General features: G+C 41.1%; 1 protein-coding gene across 3 annotated transcripts in view; it reads right to left on the bottom strand.

Moving 5' to 3' along the window:
* DCLK1 (doublecortin like kinase 1) overlaps positions 1-19484 on the bottom strand; it is a 338798-nt gene that overhangs the window by 18343 nt on the left and 300971 nt on the right. For all 3 annotated transcript variants that reach the window (XM_007464242.1, XM_007464244.1, XM_007464243.1), the window contains 5 exons: positions 15532-15665; positions 14317-14394; positions 13859-13955; positions 11529-11609; positions 1231-1344 (listed from right to left, as the gene is read on the bottom strand). In XM_007464242.1, the coding sequence (XP_007464304.1) occupies positions 1231-1344; positions 11529-11609; positions 13859-13955; positions 14317-14394; positions 15532-15665 (504 nt within the window). The remainder of the gene's footprint in view (positions 1-1230; positions 1345-11528; positions 11610-13858; positions 13956-14316; positions 14395-15531; positions 15666-19484) is intronic.

The following is a 19484-nucleotide window of genomic DNA, read 5'->3' as shown; positions in this document are numbered from 1 at the left end:
AAAGAGTATGCATTCTATTTAGCGCTGTCAGTGTACTCCTGAACCAGTAACTCATACTCGTGTAACTCCCTGCTGAAAGGGTTCAATCAAAAAACATGAAATGCAACTAGTCCAGGAAAGTATATGCATGCATTCGTGCCACCTGAAAATTCTAGAAACTCCTATTAAATATTTAGTAACCCAGATCTGGGATTGGTTGTATCAAATAGGTCACTTAGTTATCTTTTGCTTTACCTGGAGTTCTAGCACCACCAAAAAAGAAAAAGAGAAAGAAAAGAAAAACACCCATGGAAGTAGTTAAATATTCAGTATTGCTGACGAGCACGATGTATGTTTAGGAGCATAAATACTTTAAAAAATTCGAGATCATAGTGTCTGAGTTCTTTGTTTTAAAAAAGAAAAACAGCTCAAGTGATTTCACATTGAATATACTGTTAAAATGTATGTACTCTGAAAAAAAGAGGAAATTATTTAAAACTCAAGTAATCTGGGACTTGAACATATTTACTCTAGAATATGACACTGGGAAGTATGAGGTTTCATTATTTCTCTGCCCAATTTAATCTTTGCCTAGAGCTGCTATCAAATTGCATGTAGTGTATGTCTGCATGTATGGAACAGAAAAAAAAAAAAAATCCTCCTGCAGCCACATCAACAAAATGGTAAATGTTAAAAGACTCTCCGCTTTGAAAACAGAAATTTCTAAGGAGCAAGAAATCCTGATTTCTTTGGGTGTTCACAGCAATTCAGTTTCACTGAAAATCTCACTGGGTAAGCGTCCTGCCACGTTTTTGGCTTTCGTTTACGTCTTGTACAAAGATCTATAGTGTTCCAGTCTCTCTCTGCCATGTCCCCTCTTTCAGCTCCCCTCCCCTCCCCTGCCAGGTCCTGGCAAAAGGACACTAGGAACTCTTTTTCTCAGAGCCCAGAAGTTTGCATTGGCACAGAGTCCAATGTGGGGGAGGTTTTCTGCTTTAACAAATAAATCATGAAATTAATATATACTGCAAGGCACCCTGGAGGTGTTGGATAATGATGTGACTTCCAGGGAAATGATCAGCAAAAACACATCATATATATAAGCCCCAGACCTCCCCCAGTGCTTTAAATGGTCGAGCTGTCTAAAGAAATGACCCATTCTGCTGTCTCTGGGTGGAATCTCCTGAGTAATGCCCATCTCTTAGAGGGAGTGCTTTGAAAAAGTTATAGGTAGATATTTCAGATGCTTACTGCTATGACAGAAACTCCAGCTGCTGTGCTATTCGGTTTCGGGCCTGTGTTGAAATGCTTCTTTATCTTTCCTGCTACTGACAGCTGATGTTCATTTTCTGGGAGGCCGTCATCCTGGAAAAAAAAATAAAAAATTTAAAAAAAGGAGAAGAAGAAAAAAATGAGAAAAATAGAAAACGAGGCCAAGATATTCTAGTAACAGGCAGTAATCTTAAAATTCATAACATTTCAGCAAGAAACCAACCAATGTCCTCTCATTAAACACTGTCGTAACAAGTACTGCTTCAAGGGCTCCTCCATTTCCACGTTTGCTCTAAAATTAATTTGCTGTGTCTTCTTACCCTCTGACTTTGTCCCTAAATAAAAAATTTTATTTCTGTTTTTGGTTTCTAATAAAATTGATTTCAGCCATCTCTCTAGAGACATATGTCAAAGAGCAAGTTAATCTGGACAACCAAAAAAAAAAAAAAATCAATCTAAACATTTTTTTTCTAACCCAAGAGTTTTATCCTCTTAGCCCATCATACCAACCCAAAGCCAAGGGAAACTGAAGGACCTGGGCTCAGGCAGGAGCCCGTAAATAAACTCAATCTGGTGCCATAGCTACTCGATCATCCATTCTATAATCCCACACAACCTTCCAGGTGGAAAGTTCTTCCTTAAGTTTTAAATCCTCCTTGCTGCCTTCAAATCATCTGTTATTATGACATATTCTGCACTGGAGCTCATTTTAACTAAGGCTTCAGCTCTCTGCCTGAGCCATCTATGATGGAGACTGGACAGATTTCTCTCCTTTGCTAAATACTGTTAGAATAACAAGAATCAGAGTCATAAGTATGTAACACCACTTACTAGTGTGTGACGAAGAGACTGCATGATCCTTGAAGACAGAGAGTGTGTTTTGTTCACTACAGAATCCCCGGGTCTTAGCATGTACTTTGGCACATAGTAGATGCTTAATAAAATTTGTGGACTAAGTGAATGAATGAATAAGGGTTTGTTACTATCTATTTAAACCAAAATTCCTGGCAAGATTTCAATGCCATTCATCATTTTCTTTCTCTCCTTCCTCTCCATGATTTTGCATGGAATTTCTTGGCTCCACCCAAGAAAATAAATTTGCTGCTTTCCAAGCACAGCATGCTTGCTCTTTTACATAACCTGCTCTCTCCATATGGGATTTACTCTTTTTCAGCATTTGGCTGGACCAGGCACTACAGTAACTGATGGGAAAATAATAGTGGCCAAAAATACTCATGGGCTTTGCTCTTATGGACCCTGCGGTCCCTCTTTTTCTTCCAAACTTGGGTCCAAATCACCTGTTCCAAAACATTTTCCACCTATTAAGCACAATCCATTAAAATTGTTCTTCTATAAACTCCTAATGCTTTTTCCATTATATATATTTGCACTATTTACATTCTTTTTGGTGTTAGGTGATTGTGTGTGTGTGTGTGTGTGTGTGTGTGTATAAAATACTTATACACGTTTATATATATATATATATATATATATATATATATATATAAATAAATGAACTCTTGCCCTTTTGTACCACATCTTCCATGTTTTCTGTAATCTTTAATATAAGCACTTGGCTCAGTGCCCTGCACACAGTGGATGCTCAATTTATGATATCCTTGGGCTGATTTATTAATGGCTAGAAGAAGGAACAATTATTATGCTTATTGAGTCACATCTGAAACCAAATCTAGAAGAAGGAGGCTTTCCAATGATGCAGTGTATTCAAAAGTACAAAAAAAAAATTTTGTATTGTGGAAACAGAAAATGAAGGTCAATCAGGGTACCAGTGGGATGATACCTGGAATGGAAACAGGGTCAAATGAAGTACCTACTATATGCAGGGCTGCATTGGGGATGGCAGGGTGGGGAGAAGAAATGATTGCTGTCTGCCAGACCTTCGCGGGCTACCTGGGAGACAAAGTTTTCTCACCCCACGTCAAACAGTAAAACAGACCAATAAGATAAGAAAGACCTGTTACCAGGCAGTGTGCCACATGGCTCAGCTAGAAACACAGGACTTCAGAGGAGAGAGGACATGTTTTCAGTTAGCGCAAACTTCATGAGGAATACGGGATTCCAGCAGGTCCTTGATGGTGGGAGTGCACTGACAGGTAGAGAGGGGGGAGGTGATGTTGGTGCACAGATGTGCCTGAGTGGGAAGCCGCAAGGCATGTTTGCCAAACAATGAGTCAACCATTCCACCTCTAGTTAAGAGTTTCCATGGGAGAGTGATGGCGAGAAAGCTGAAAGAGCAGGAGAGAACTGGCCACAGATGAATCCCCAGAACATCTGGAGCTGGAAGCCTTGGTCTCAATTAGGAATAAAGCAGTGCTCTTTAATAAGAGGGGTGTAGGGCTTCCCTGGTGGCGCGGTGGTTAAGAACCCGCCTGCCAGTGCAGGGGACACAGGTTCATTCCCTGGTCCGGGAAGATCCCACATGCCGCGGAGCAACTAAGCCGTGCGCCACAACTACTGAAGCCCACGCACCTAGAGCCCGTGCTTGGCAACAAGAGAAGCCACCGCCATGAGAAGCCTGCGCACCGCAACGAAGAGTAGCCCCCGCTCGCCGCAACTAGAGAAAGCCCGCGTGCAGCAACAAAGACCCAACACAGCCAAAAATAAATAAATAAAAATTTAAAACATTTTAAAAAATAAGAGGGGTGTAAGTGCAGGAATTGTGAAGGACCACCCTCCCTTTATTCACTTCCCGACTCTATAGGTGAAAGAGAAGTTGCAGGACAACCACAGAGAATAAGGATTATACAGTCTAGAGTTTTAAACACAAGGGTGAATTCAATGGCGTATGTAAAACACCTTTTTTTTTTTTTAATGGTGTATGAAACAACAGCCCTTGGAATCTAAATTAGACTTTGGGGAGGAGTTAAACATTTGACAAGGGATGAACTGATGTGCCTTTACTGAAAGTCTTACAAGTGTCATATCTCGGGCATAATTTGGGGTCCTGCCTGAAGGAAAGGGGGCAGCCGGATACAGTGGTGCCCCATTGGGCCTCACTCCCCAAAGCATACAGGTACTTCTAGTCATCTCTTAATAGAGCTCCAGGCTACGTAAGGCAAAGCAATTTGTATGAGCTTTAGATTATAAAATAGTAAGGAGAGAAAAGGGTAAGGAGAGAAGCAGAGTTAAAAGACAAAGGCACGGAGAGGAAGGTGACATGAGATAACCATTATGTGGCTAACAAGTTACATATACGATCTCCTTAGTCCTCAGATTACCTTCTACAACATGCACTGTTAGTCCCATTTTGAAGATGAGCAAACCGAGGCTCTGCAAGGTTAAAAAATTTGCTTAAGGTCACAGGGCTAGAAACTGGCTGAGTCAGGCCTGAAACAGGTTGGAACTCTGTGGTCTTCCCACCACACTGCACTGCATTGTCAAGGGCATCAGGGGCATTGGTTACTAAAAGAGGTCCAGAATTGTGAAATGGAAGGACGCAATGAGTCATCTTTTCCACGATGAAAGTCACACGATGGTAAGGAGGACTGAATTAGGGGCTGAAAGAAACAGAGAATATTTGGACAGGGCTTTAAGGGAGCCTGGGAAGCATTTGGACAGAGGTCAGTAAAAGGGATGCTGAGCACTTCTGGGGCCACAGGAATGTAGTTAGAAATTAGGGACTTCTCTGCCCAGGAGATGCTGGGCATCCACTCATCTGGGATACGGGAATATGGCCCATGAGGGGTGAGGCTCTGGAATCCTCTGCAGAGCAGGCAGTGCCAGAAGGCCTGGCTGACACAGGGTGACAGGAAGGTGCCCTGGGTCACAGTGTGGGCCTGTGACTGAATGAGGGCAGATATGGAGGAAACAAACAGTAGGGACCCCATCGGAGAAGCCTCTACTTAACTTGCTGAGGGAGAATCAGCCCTTACTGCAGTCCCATCTCCTCACATCCCCACCACTGCCATCTTTGCCAGAAATTCCCCTTTACCTGGCTCTTTTTTTTTTCCTGCCAGTTTTCCAGCTGAAAGCTGGCTCTCTCACCAACCTCACGATGGACTTTGTTACCATTTCCCAGCTCTGTCCTGGCCCTAATCTCCTGTCAGACTCCTAGCAACTCTTTCAGATGCTGGGGCCTGGGGGTTCAGGCCTCCAGCTTTAAATTCTAGCGAAGGTTTTAGCTTCCCATGGGTTATTAGTTCATGTTGAAGCAATGAAAGTAGTGAAACAATCCTTACAAGTTGCCAGGGATGCTTTTGACTGCATAAATCTTAAAACATTTCAGGAGTGTTTTTTCCCAATGAATTAAGGTGCCTCCGCCAGAGAAGGTAAAACACATATAACACGAGTGTGCACACACACACAGACACATAGACACACAGACAGACACACACACACCAGCAACTAAAAAATCTGCAGTCTCTAACAATTTTGAAGGCTTTGAGCATAATTGGATTAAAAGACAAGCAACTGGCTTAGCAGGGCCCTAAGCTGTACCTGAGGCATCCAGATTGATGATGGAGATTTAGCTAACTTACTATCTTGCATCAATAAAATAAATAGGGCCATTAAAAACGTACATTTTTATATATACATCTTCATCGCCACTATTGTGAATAGATTATGTGCCAAAAATGTGCTATGAATTTTCCAAACGTGACAAACCTGGCAGTAGGCTACAAATAGTTCTAGTATTATTACCATACATTCTGGTGTGTAGTCTCCGGGAGTAGTTTCTGAAGTTTGACGCGGGCTGGTTGTGGTTTGTTAGCGGTTTTTGATTTAGAAATCCCCATCCATTCCTTGGCAGAGCGTTGCAACTGACAAGAACAAAACTAGTTTGCAAAATGGAAAATGAACCCTCCCAGCTGTCTGGAGGAGACCTAGCCTCCTGGTCCCCGCTCCTCTAGCGGATGTTGGGGAGGAGCCGTCAGGAGGGCTGGGGGGCTCGGTTGTGGAGTCATTCAGCGGAGTGAATTCCTCTCTTTCCTCCAGGAAACCATTCCAGGGGTCATGCTTTAGAACACCCTCCTCCCTTCATGGAGTTTTGTTTTTGAATCATCGATCTGGTTTTCAGTCTACTCATTGCCAGACTCTAGTATTAACAATAGCTGTAAATTTATGGGAAGCATGGCAGTCTTGAGCAGTCTGATATTCACTACCAGAATATCCCGACTTCGTTTTAAACAATCCCGGGTACATTAGCATACTCTCCAGTAGCGGGTCCATTTCACAGGCCAGAGTGTGCCCCCTCGACTCTTGTTAACCTTCCCCAGCTGTGCAACATCCCAGGATTCCTGAATCTCTTAGCTTGGCCCTATGTATCCTTTATGTCTACAATTCACTCTGCTCTCGGGGAGAAAATGTGAAGTAAATTAAGATCCACCTTAGAGAAAGGAGAGGGTAAGATGCCCAAATGGAAAGTGGAATTCCATGTCATCATTTACAACTTTATTTATAAGTTGTACATACAGATAGGTGGTTTTATTTATTATTACAGTATCGTTGGTGTTTCTCTTAATTTCTAACAACAGTCAGAGGAATGCTTATATATTTTTGTATGGGTAGCACTGATTTTTATGAGCATAGAATAAAAAACATATTATCTAGGCTCTTGTTTTTTCTTCTTCCTCGGGTTCTTTATTTCTTGTTGAATATCTTGGCTTAGCAGTATCTTTTCAAAAGAGGTACGTGAGAAAAAGGAGGTAAAATAAAAATTTAAAGGCCAGGAAGATGATAGTAAGTCTTGCACCAGCTAAGTAACTACACTTGACTTATTTAAACCAGTCCTTTCCAGCAGGACAGAGGTTCTCTATATTGGTCTCACATTATAGTCACCTGGGAGCTTTTAAAATTCCCAATGCCTAGATGCCAGTGCAGATCAGGATCAGAATCTCTAGAGGCAAAACCCAGGCATCGGACCTCATGCTAGAGACCCCACTGAGCTTCGTGCTAGAGACTTCTTTGAGCCTCATTTTCCTCATCAGGAAAAAAATTGAAGGTAAAACACAGATGGTTTGAGGAGAATAACAATGGGATAAGGTAGGTCAAAACTTTGAAAATAAAAATCCAATAATAGTAATCTATTTGAAATAGACTGCTGATAATTTAATCCTAATTACACATTTGAAAAAAAACCCCACAACTTTGGAACTGTCATTTAAGCTTATGAACTTAATCACTAACCTGCATTTTCTACCAACAAAATATCATTTGGGGAGAAAGTGACTCAACCTTCTCCCTAATCCCTGGAATGATCCAGATATATTATTACTGCCTATTCTACTGTCATATGATATGAGCCTAAATCATATGGTTCCCCACTATATGAGTAATAAGGTAAATAAATTTAGCTTGGGAAATTCCTGTTGGTGCTTTGCAGCTACCTTAAGAGATGGCTGTGACACTGGAGAACGCAACAAGCTGTTCATCACGTTATCTACGTGGAGTTCGGAGCACACAAACAGGATCATTTTTTTGGATGAGGGGTTTCCACCTTAATCAAGTTTCTCACATGCCAGCGTTGATCACAGTTTCCATTTCATCAGCTCGTAGCCACAGATGATGGAGTTTCGGCTTTCCTCAGACTCAAATTCACCAAATATTTTACCAAGTACCTACAGCGTATGAGCACTTAAGACTGTCTGCTCAGGACTTTCAGATATAAAATCCTCTCTCTATCCTCATAACCTGAGAAGTCGATTCTCTTATCTCCCATTTCACAGACAGAAAAACCGGTTCAAAGGCGTGAAATGACTGTCCCAAGGTTACCCAAGGTGAGCTGGCGCTCCTTCCGGGGGGTCTACATCCCTCTCCCAGACACCTGGCTGCACGCTGATGCTGCCTTTGTCCTCTGGCTGGTTAGAACCATCCACTGAGAGGCCTCACTCATGGCTCTTCTGATAACAGAGCAGAGGTCCAGGACACCAAAGGGCACTCAAGAGTGTATGAAAAATAAATGGGGGCCTAGAGGAAGCACCTGGAGTAAGGTTAAAGCAAGTGACTTTTGCTGACTAGGTTTTTCTATTCTGTTGCCCTTGTGCTCTGCTCTCTGTTTCATGAGACTGCCTTTTCAATTCCAAGTGCGCCAGGTGAAAAGGGCATCGTTTATGCGATAAGAGAAAATTAGGACAAATGGGAACATGGGAAGAGCTTTCTGACGACTTCCTTAGGGCTCATACACTTATTATTACTTTTCCCCCCTTAGGTAGCACCCTCTGCAGTGATCAGATATAATTTGATTGCCAAATGCAACATGTCTTGTTAAATGGGCTTCCTTTTACATTCCTAATTTATTTATTTTGATTGCTGGGTTGTTCATTTATTGCACTCGGAGACCTCAACAAACACTAAATGCTGGTTGTGAATGCTTATATACATATGTTTTTCATTTGTTATTTTGAGATAAAGAAAATAATCAATTTTCTAACTTAGTTATTTACTATGTAATTTCAAAAGTTAAGCAATCACTTTATATGTTAAGTTTTTTGCCAAAATTGCTATCTTTTTTCCCCTTAGAATCTAAGGTCTGTTATAATTATATTAAAGGGTATTTAAAATTTTTAAATCTCCTAGACAATGCCTTAAATGTTATCCTTGCTCTTAGAAAATGTTTTTAGGGAATCTGAGAGGGAAAACTAAAATGACAGCAGAAGTCCAAGGTCCAGAGGGAGCTGTGGAACCTAACTGTCAGCAAAGTGGGACCATGTGCACAAAGCAGGTTGAGAAGGAAGAAAGTTACCGCTGAGACATGTATACGCTGCCCTAGGAAAACGAACAACCTAATTTTTCAAAGGCAACAGCCAGAAGTCGTCTTAATTTTGTGTCTCTACCCAGCTGAGTTGGAATATATTGATATAGGGTCATTTGGTCTGGAATCAGGGTAAGGGATTATTTTGTTTCCAATAACACCCCAGGCCTGTCACATGTATAGACAAATGTGCTCACATTCACAAAGTTATCTTATAGCAAATATCCATATCCTACCTGAGCTGGCTCTGTGGGACATCTCTTCCCAGCCTCCTCCAGGAAGGAGCTCTGGCATCTCCTCCTCTGGGAAGCCTTCCAGGGCACCCTCCCCACACAGGCCAGCTGCGGTGGCTCTTCTCTCACTGCCATGTGACTGTTGTATCAGACAGAGCTCCTGGAGAGCAGGCCCGACCGGGGGTGTCCTCTGATGAAAATGTATTTCAAAATCTAAAATGGCTATTTGTAATCTCTCTCCTCCACAGCTCTTTGTGAGACTTCAGAGGCCGTGTTTCAAATTCAGATTTTCCACTGTATTCTGTGTGGTCACACTCTCAGTGTTTCCAGTGCTAACATGCAATTTGACAGTTTGTGCACCATGGACTTTTAATCAGCATGTAGATCAGTCCAAACCAGCTGCTGCCACTAGGAGAGCCTGCAGCTGGCCTGTGCCTCTTCCACCCTGCATGTCTAAGGGAGAGGCACCACGACCCAGGTAAGTTACTTTGGAAAGATTGCAACGTTGTATGAACAGTCATTATAATGATGCTGGTGTACGTATAGTGCACTCTTCTGCACTATTCACAGTGCTTTCATGTATAACAGAGAGAGGGTGATGCAGTGTGGTGCACAGGGCTTTAAAGGAAATGGGCTTGAAGTGGGGATACTTGCCTGCAAATTCTGGCTCAACCATAAGCACAGCTACTTTGGAAGAGTCATCCATCACAGCCTCAGTCTTTCCATTTGTAAAATGGGTACAATAATACCCACCCTGCCTCTCTCGTAGGCTTATTATTAGGCTTACATGAGATGCTTCCTAACCTTTCCAACTCCACAGAAAAGGATAACTTTTGTTCAGTACCACAGGGTAAATGCAAAGGTTGTAAGGCTGGAGGTGACAGCTCCTCGACTCTGGCAGCCCTGCCTGACTATCCCAAGGGCTGAGGGGATTAATATCTTCATACATCTGTACACCAGTTGGGAAGCTCTGCTGTGTAAAAGTATTTAACAAACCTTAGCTGTATACCTATACACGCTCACATTCCTGTATATTCTCCTGTCATACACACACACACACACACACACACACACACACACACACACACACACACACACACACACACACACACACACACACACACACACACACACACACACACACACACACACACACACACACACACACACATATATATAAAACCTACAAGTGGGGTGGGAGGAACCAGGTTCAGGCGTGTAAAGTGCTGGAACCTAGGCCCATGGGCATCAACTGGCAGAACATGAACAAGATCCCAAGCTCTTGTCACCTCAGATGCAGTCTGTCTCAATGCTGTGCTTTTAATCACACTTCATCCTCAGTCATCAGTTATCTTGGGAGAATACACTTGACTAATCACCAAAGTGATAATTCAGAGAAGTGGAACATTTTGTTGCCTTCATCTTACAGCCAGATCCCTCAAAGCAGCTGGCAAAATTCATATCAATGAGCTAACGATTTTATACCTGTCCCATGTCTGTACCTATATCCAAATCTATGTCTGTCTTCTATTCTGGTAGCAAGAACCATTAGACCCAGTTATGGAACTTCCACACATGCCAGCAGGGGTTCCAACAGCCCCTGGGTTATCAGTTAATGTATGTGAGGTACTTAAATGGTCCTGGGCAGACACTATAAGCTAAGCATTCTAAATATTTATTATTATTGTTATTCAAAACAAATCTTTTCAATCAGTTATAGAGAGAGAGTGTCAAAAAATAATGACTCTGCTCTGGAGAATCCTTTCATAGCTAAAGAAATTTCCTCAGACCTTGTACTCAGCAGCAGCAGCAGCATCTGGGAGCTTTTAGAAATTCAGAGCCTCACATCTACTACATTACAATCTGCATTTTAATAAGCCTCCCCCCCACCCCCCCACCCCGTGACTTGTGAGCACAGGCAAGTTTGAGAAGTGCTGCAATGGAGAACTCCAACACTGATGCGGGGACCCTTGGGTCACTGATATATTTGGTAGAAATGATGCAAAAGCAGCACTGACTCAGAAAATCTGCTCTGTATTATTGATGGATGCAGCCCTCATCTGGACCATAGGATGCAGTTCCCCGGTAGAAGGCAGTCCCGTCTGAATCAAATGAAATGCTCTGTGCAAGGGACCGTGAGAACACATGTCAGCACAGATACATCAGAGGCCCTTGTGGAACAAGGCTGAGATCCTGTAACTGTTCTGGCATGTTTGAGACAGAGGAACAGACACAAACACAACACTTTAAAAAGGAGGCAACATCATTAGGAAAGCTGCAATTTGAGAAAGGAATGTTCGGAGTAAATACAGGGAAGGGAGGAAGTTACTTACATTAACCCAGGGATGTTCGAGGACCTGCACGGCTGAAAATCGCTGATCTACATCCACCAACAGCATCATGGTAATGAGCTCCTGTGAAAGGAAACATTCAATGCCATTTGTGTCTAACATTGAAGGTAAAAATCCGGGCGTTTTCAAGAGCAGAGGTTCTGTTTTTGTTTGGAAAACATCTGTAAAAGCTCTAAACCTTGAATATATCGACTCAACTTAACCTATAGCTACCTAACACCTTTTAAAGGAAAGGTGAATTTTTGGAATTATAAATATATAGCTTGTAGTTGAGAGAGAAAAAAATAATATTAAGATCAATTTCATAAAAATATTTTTAGTAGAAAGGAAATAAAGTATTTTTCACTTTAAAGACAGATTCCAAATTATTTAATATAGAAATCACGTTTTAAAAACACTTTAAAATTTCACTTTGGCAGCTGAAAGGAAAAATGGATTTTTTTCCCTCCTAACTGCAAGAGGGCATATTTTGGTTTGAAAGAAAGGAATGAGGAAAGACATATGGAATTGCCAACAGCTAGTTGGTAAAATAGAAACTATTCTTTAGTAGCCGAAGAATTCAGAGGAAATCTGTTAAAAATGATTCAAAAATTTCCAGATCAATCAATAAAAGTAAAATAGAACCATCATGAAGCAAATGATTAAATGGTTCTGAAATTAAATGGTTCTGAATCTCCCCCATGAGCTCAAATTTATTTGCACCAGAAAAGCACGGCTTTGGCTTTAATGATGAGTCTGTCAGACATCTGTCTACTTTGGATTAGAAGTTCCCATGTAACAAAATGGTTAGGTGCGTGTTACCTGGTCCCTCATATGCATAGGCTCTGAGTACCGCTCCGTGACAGGGATGATTTATTTCCAATGATGTTTTCTAACTTGGGCCAGGATTCAATTAAAGCAACTACTATCTATGTGTGATGCTCTTTGCAGGCGCCATGGGGGTGCAGGAGATAGTCCTATCTGTCAGTGACTTTGAGCCCTTGAGTTATGAAGTGACAGCACTGAGACTTGGGACAGGTTCCTGAACTGTCTGCTCACAGGTGAAAACACCTCCAGCACCACCTCTGTGGCTATATCATCCCATCTCCTTTTACTTTTGTGGCTTTTCTTTGACACTTCTCCCAATTCCCCACATTTTCCTATAGCTAGAGGTAGATTCCTGGACAGTTGAAGAAAATGAGAGATTTGGGCCCTATATGCATCATTTTCCGTGGAAAGTGGCCAGGCCTAAGGAGTCAGATTTTAAATTGAACTCATACTCAGGACACAGCAAAAGGAAAGGCATGTATATTGAATAATCAAAAGATAATTAGTTCTCAACATCAGTTTTCCAAAAATTTAAGTCAATGCTTGGAGACATAATTTTAAGGGATCAATTTAAAAGTTTTCATTTTTTATTTCAGGGTCTACTAATGTCTCTGTGTGAGATTTTTACAGTTTTCTTAGAGATTGATCTTTTAGTTTAATTGGACAAATACCATACGCTTTGTTCCCCTCTGCCTCTAAATCCTGGCTGTCCTTCAAGGTCCAAGTTACATCATAGCTTCCCCATGACGTCTTTCTTGATCATCTTAACCCATGTTGTGCTTTCTCCACTTTAATTGATTAACTGTTTAATTCACTCATTCATTTATTCATTCATTCATGCAATATACGTTGAGCATCAGTTAGTTGCTGGTCACTATTTAGGCACTGATGATACAGCAATGAATACAATAGACAAAAATCCTTGTCTTGATAGAAATTATACCCTAGTGAGGAGAGTTAGAAAATAAACTACATAAATACAATATATCCACCTATCTATATCTATCTAGATAAGTAGACAGATACAGAGAGGTAGTTAGATGGTATACCAGATGGACACAGAGTGTAAGTGTTACGGAGAAAAATAAAGCAAAGGACGATAAGGTCAGCCAGGTAGGGGTTAAGAGCTGCAACTGGAAACAGGGTCTGGAAAAGCTTCACTGAGAAGATGACATTAAGTCAAGACCCGAGAGAGGTGAAGCAATAAGCTATACAGAAGTCTGAGGTGGGCTCAAGCCAGGTGTGGGCGGGGCATAACTAGAGGCTACAGCAATACAGCTCGAAATGACCACAGGGAGGGATGCGCCAGGGAAGCAGAAGCAGTCGATGAGTTGGGATGGCTACGGACAGACGACTCTTTGAGTATGAGCTCTTGGGAAAGTTAGTAATTATGACTAAAATGCATACAGAAATCCTATTTACGATATCATTTGTTTCTTTGATTCAGAATCAATAATTCCATTGAGACACAGGCTATAAGGAAGAGGAAAGCACTGGAAACCTACCTTTGCAGAATCAGAAACGTTATCCCAGTATGGAGAAGGGAAGTCCACTTGCCCCATTAAAATCTGATCAAAAAGCACCTCCTGGTCATCACCGCTTCTGTTTAGATGAAGGACAAGAACGAGGAATAAACAGCAGGAAAATGCCAACTCAGGGTGTATCTTTTCATTCTTATGTATTGAAGCCCTTCCTTTCCCCGCAAATGTGTAAAATGTGTGTTTTTAAGCAATTCAAAATGTCAGTATGGAACTGTTTTGGCAAATTAAGAAAGAATGAGTTTTTAAATTATATGAGGAAGATTTATGGAAGGCATGTAAATTAGCGTGCACAACATGGAAAAAATAACAAGTTCTTATGTTCTTTTCCAGCTGTACGCTCCTTTGTGCAGGGAGGCCGAATGGATCATTCAGAGGAGGGAGAAATGCTCTGTTGGTGCTGAATAAAAGATCGCTGCCCATACCCACGGAATGGAGGGAAACCACAGAGCAGGATGTAAGTGATTACACCAGCTGCCCAGATGTCCACCTTGAGGCCATATCTGAAAAAGTAAGTGATGTCAGAGTTAGCAAAGTCAGGCCAGGACAAATTACGGGGCATGGTAAAATAAATGACTCTTCTATCATAAACCAAAACCCAAACCAAACAAAATTTTAAAAACCCACAACAAACACTAAACTACAACCCACTGGCTTAACAGAATTCAAGAAAAGAATAATAATAATAAAAAAAGACTATCTAAGGCACATGACTAAAAATAAAAATGCCTACCTTCATATCTAAATATCAGTAAGTGAAGGGTTTCAGCAAAAATGTTTATTATAGTCATATCAATTTTCAGATAGAGATGGACCCCTGAGACTATTTCACTCCTGAACTTTAGAAATAATAATTACACATAAGACATTTTCCAATTTATAAAGCACTGACATACATTATCTGATTTTGTTTTCCCAACAACTCTGTAATTTGTACAGGATAAGTATTACTGCCTATTTTAAAGAAGAGAAACCCGAGGTTCAGAGGGTAAATAATTTTGCTCAAGATCTCACAATTAGTGGCACAGCTGAGTTCCAGCCAAGGTTTTCAAGAGCCGAACCAAATCCTCCTTCGACCCCACACCACCCCTTCGCAGCAGGCCATCAGAGCACCCACCAGAGATAACGGCATTGCCTCGAGGGAGGTCAGGCTCGAGGGAACTGGAGAATAAGGACAGCTGAGAGAAGTAACCACAGTAGACTGTACTCACTGCATACAGCCATGTCTGTTTCTTTTTTCTCCAATAGCTCGTTAATTACCATCACTGTATGTTTCTCTGTTAGTCCAAACATTTTTTACTGAGGGGTTAATAACTGCCATTCTACCTTTAACAAAGGCCAAAAGGAAACCTTAAACAAGATTGTAGTAACTGGCAACTTCATGGGGAAAACAGAAAATGGCTCCCACTTTCAAGTCAAAAAAAAAAAAAAAAAAAAAAAAATTGAAGTAAAAGGCAACTTAATGGGGAAAACAGAAAATGGCCCCCCCTTTCAATCAAAAAAAAAAAAAAAAAAAAAAAGTGAAAAATATCTGATAACTAGTTCTATCTGGATGGGACAGAACACTCCTATTCTATCCTTGAAGCCAACTAGCTATTTTGCAAGCACAGTACTGCAGTAAATACACAAGAAATGTTTACCCGGTCTCTGCAATGATTTCAGGGGCCACATATGTCGGGGTGCCACACACGGTGTACAGGGGGCCGTCTACAATGGTGGCCAGTCCAAAGTCGCCCAGCTTCAGCGATTTGCTGCCATCTTGGTGTTCGTACACCTAAAGTAAAAGTAAAAAGTGAAATTGCCTGAAAACCAAGAGCTCAAAAGTTCTTTCCTAAAGAAATGAAGGACATTGTGCTTTAAATTTAATATATGTTGATCTAACACAAATAGACTGCCAGATGTTTCTCTAGCAGAGATGGGTTTATTTGGGATCAGCACAGGATTGCAATTCGGGGTCTGCACCCATGGCAAGTCATGTCCAAGTCCCCACATGGCAAGGGAGGGAGATGCATTTACAAAGAGGAAAAGGAAGTTGGGAGGGTTGTAGAAAGCAAGGAGTCCATGGCTTTTCATGGATTGAGTCCTTGCCAAGAAAAAAGAGGAGTCTTTCTTCTTCCTGTTGGGCTCTGCTATGATCACAGGGAGTGAGAACGCCGCTTCTGGTCTCCTGACTCTATTTAATTGAGGTTTTGGTATATTAATATTTTACCTGTATTTATTATAAAATAAAAAATCAGGCAATTATGCAAGGATATACATACAAGAACATCTTTATATTACTGCAGAATTGAAAACATGGTGAAGAACCCGCAAATGGAAATTTGTTAAATAAATTACGGTATGTTCATACAATGGGAGGCTACGTGACCATTACAATGGTGATGTGGGTTTACATTTATTGAAATGAATCAAGTTTGGGAAGTGAGGACAGACTTCAGACTGGTTTTTATAAAATGCCTATTAAAGAAAAAAATATGTACAAAGAAAAATGTCTGGAAGAGCATCATATTGGTGTCTGTCTCTGGGTAGTAAGATTATAGGAGATTTTTCTTCCTTTTGCTTATCTGTGTTCGATGTTTGCTACAATTCAAATTGATTTGCAGAACACAATGAAATATAGCAAGTTTCTAGTGTAAAATCTCCAATTTATGAAAATAATTACCTCTTCATTTTAATATATCAGAAGCTTTAAAAATGCAATTCTTTAGTAAATTGAACAAAAAATCCACATGTCTATTAAAATACCTTATTTTCAGTGCCCCACTTTTCCAACAAGATCTATTTACATTTTTTTTATTAATAATTGAAAGGGATATTAACATTTCATTTCACCTGTGGCAATTTGGGAAGATTTATCAGGTGCAGAGTCAGCATTCTGTCCAGGTTTCCTTATTAAGGCAGTACAAATCTCTAGTCTTTCACCCAACAAATCAAGAAAAGGATGCATGTGACCATAGGCAAGTACTTAAACTGCTTTAATTCTAGCCCACGATCAAACCAAATGGATCTGTTCTAAAAAGTATACCAAACCACGTCTATTATTTCAAAGAAAAGATCAAAGGGCATTCAGAATTCTAATTCAGAGCCCTCCACTGGAATCAAGAGATACAGAAAAGAGAGCCACAGTAAAAGGCAGCTGCCAGGAGATGCCTCAAGGAAATGGCGAAGTTTTCCACGTACATCAAAATAATTCATCCAGCCAGTCGAGGCCTGCATTGTCTCCTGTTATCGCTCTATGATCATTTGTACTTGCTACAGCAGTTTGAACCTCACGCACAGCAAGGCACATCTCCACACATTAGGAGCACCGCTACCGTTCACACACCACGTCTGCCTTCCTTTGGAAAAAGTAGATTTCACTTTTCAGTTCACTGCAGCCTCAAGTGCAGGTGTTTGGCCAGCTAAGCTGCAGTATCAGCAGTGATCATTTGGATCTAACTGTTCTGGCAGAAAAAAGGCAGTCAGATCCTCCTCTCTGGAGAGACTGTGTCATTTCTGGGCAGAAAATATTTGTTTACATTTTCTCCACGTTCGGAACATGGAGTCCTCTCCCTGAGGGCTCAAGCACGATCAAGTCTGGGCTGCCCTCGGGCAGGTATCCAGAGGCTTTCAGGGCCACCTGCACCGGGGTTGTTAGGGCAAGGACAGCTGTATGTCCCCCACAGATGTGGCTTTGCCCAGTTGTCCTCTGAGATGGACACTGTCCTCCCTAGTTTAATGAAGCAGCCATCCAGCCCTGGTCAGCATAAACAAGTTTGAATCATGGACTTTGAGGCCTCAGAGCTACAAAACACAATATCCTCCCCAGTCTAAATGCTCTCAGGCAAAAGAAATCCCTAAACTGTAGTCTTAGCATGTCAGCCATTCAGGTCATTCAAAAGACAAGCAAATGTTTTTCATGAAAAGAAATCTGAGCTGGAAATACCTAGTAGATCATCTAGTTTATTTCCCAGACGGAGCAGAATTGTTTACTTCCCTAATTCCATTTCGTTACCAATAACCTTTCTAAAATGCAGAATAACCTCTTGCTTTGATGTTCTGTTAGGTCCAAACGTTCATGGTGCGTGTTTTGTGAGGTGGTGCGGATTTCAAATTACACAGCTCCATTTATACAGAGATTCTGTGGCTTTTTTTTCTAAACATACTATCCATAATCACCCAACTCTATTCCAGAGTTGGACAAAAGCAGATATTGGCAGATGCAGTCATAAGTCCCAGAATATGACCACGTAATTCTCCTCCATGTACCAAGGCTTTCTTTTTAAGCATCTACGTTTCAACAGGAATTCCATCTTACATATAGCCACATGCCAGTTGTATTTAATATAGCTGAGCAATAAAGTTCAAAGTTTCAATAACTAAGGAAAAAAAGCACTAAAAACTTACCTAAAGTAAAGAAAATGAAGATTATTTAACAGTAATAGTTCTCTTAAAATAAACCAGCATCATTTAAGTGAAATATGTAGAATCTATCATTTTAATGCTCTTTTCATCTCTCTTTACTCACTTCTACATATCCCCTTTTTTTGTTGCTTTGAAAACCATATAGTAGAATTTTCATGAACATATAAAGAGGTTAAAGTGATGCTTATGAGAGACAGTAAGAGCTAAGAGACAAAGGTCTAATCCACATAACTGAAAACATTTCTAGACCCAAGCACATTTGAAATGCTTCAGCAAAATGTTTTTGCAGGTGAATAAATGCCCAGGCCTCTCATTTGGAATTCTGTTTAACTTACTTACCGTCAGGCAGGGCAGGAAACAAGGTTGCTTTGGGTTTTTCTCTGTCAACACTTGGGGAGAAGCGTACAGAGGAAGATATTGTAGTGTTTCCCCTCCTCCCCTGGGAGAGCGCCTTTCCTAAGCGCTGCAATGCGCCCACCTCACAACTGGACTCCCCAGAGCGCCTGCTGCCGCCTGAAGTGTACTCACTCTTATTTCTTACCAAGCCATTTACAGAGGGGCAGGATGGAGGCCATTTAAAAATGTAATTAAAACTTTGTTAAAAATCACAGATTGCTGAATACATGTGTTTCAAACGTGCGCGTGCACGCACACACACATCCTCACAAAACCATCTCCAGAAAGTATTTTCCCAAATGGCAGCTATAAATTCACTTTGAACTAAGTTTTTAATTAAACGTTAGGAGTCGGAAAAGCTTCTAACACATTCGCATCCAAAACATAGAGTCCTTGGCTTCTCCCACTCTCTGAATCGACTTCCTTAGCTTGTCTCCTCACCCGGACCTTCTTTCAGAAAGAACCTTAACAGGCTGCAAGTATAAGCTTGGACAGGCTGACCCAGCAAGTGGGGTTCTGGTGTAAGAAGAACTTTTTCGCTGTGACTGTATTTTAAAGCCTCCATAACATATGCGCCACACGTGAGGTGGGGTACGTTAATTGCCAGTCAAAGAGTATTCACAACATGAGATATAATTTTATGTTCATCCCACGCCCTTTAAATACTGTAGATGCTCCCCCCACGTTTTAAACAACGAGGGGCTATTTTTTTTTTTTTTTTTTTTTTTTTTTTTTTTGGGCCTCTCACTGTTGTGGCCTCTCCCGTTGTGGAGCACAGGCTCCGGACGCGCAG

The sequence above is a fragment of the Lipotes vexillifer genome, unplaced genomic scaffold (assembly GCF_000442215.2).
Source record: "Lipotes vexillifer unplaced genomic scaffold, Lipotes_vexillifer_v1.1 scaffold120, whole genome shotgun sequence".
In the NCBI taxonomy this organism is placed as follows: Eukaryota; Metazoa; Chordata; class Mammalia; order Artiodactyla; family Lipotidae; genus Lipotes; species Lipotes vexillifer.
This window is presented reverse-complemented; position numbering and strand designations above follow the sequence as displayed.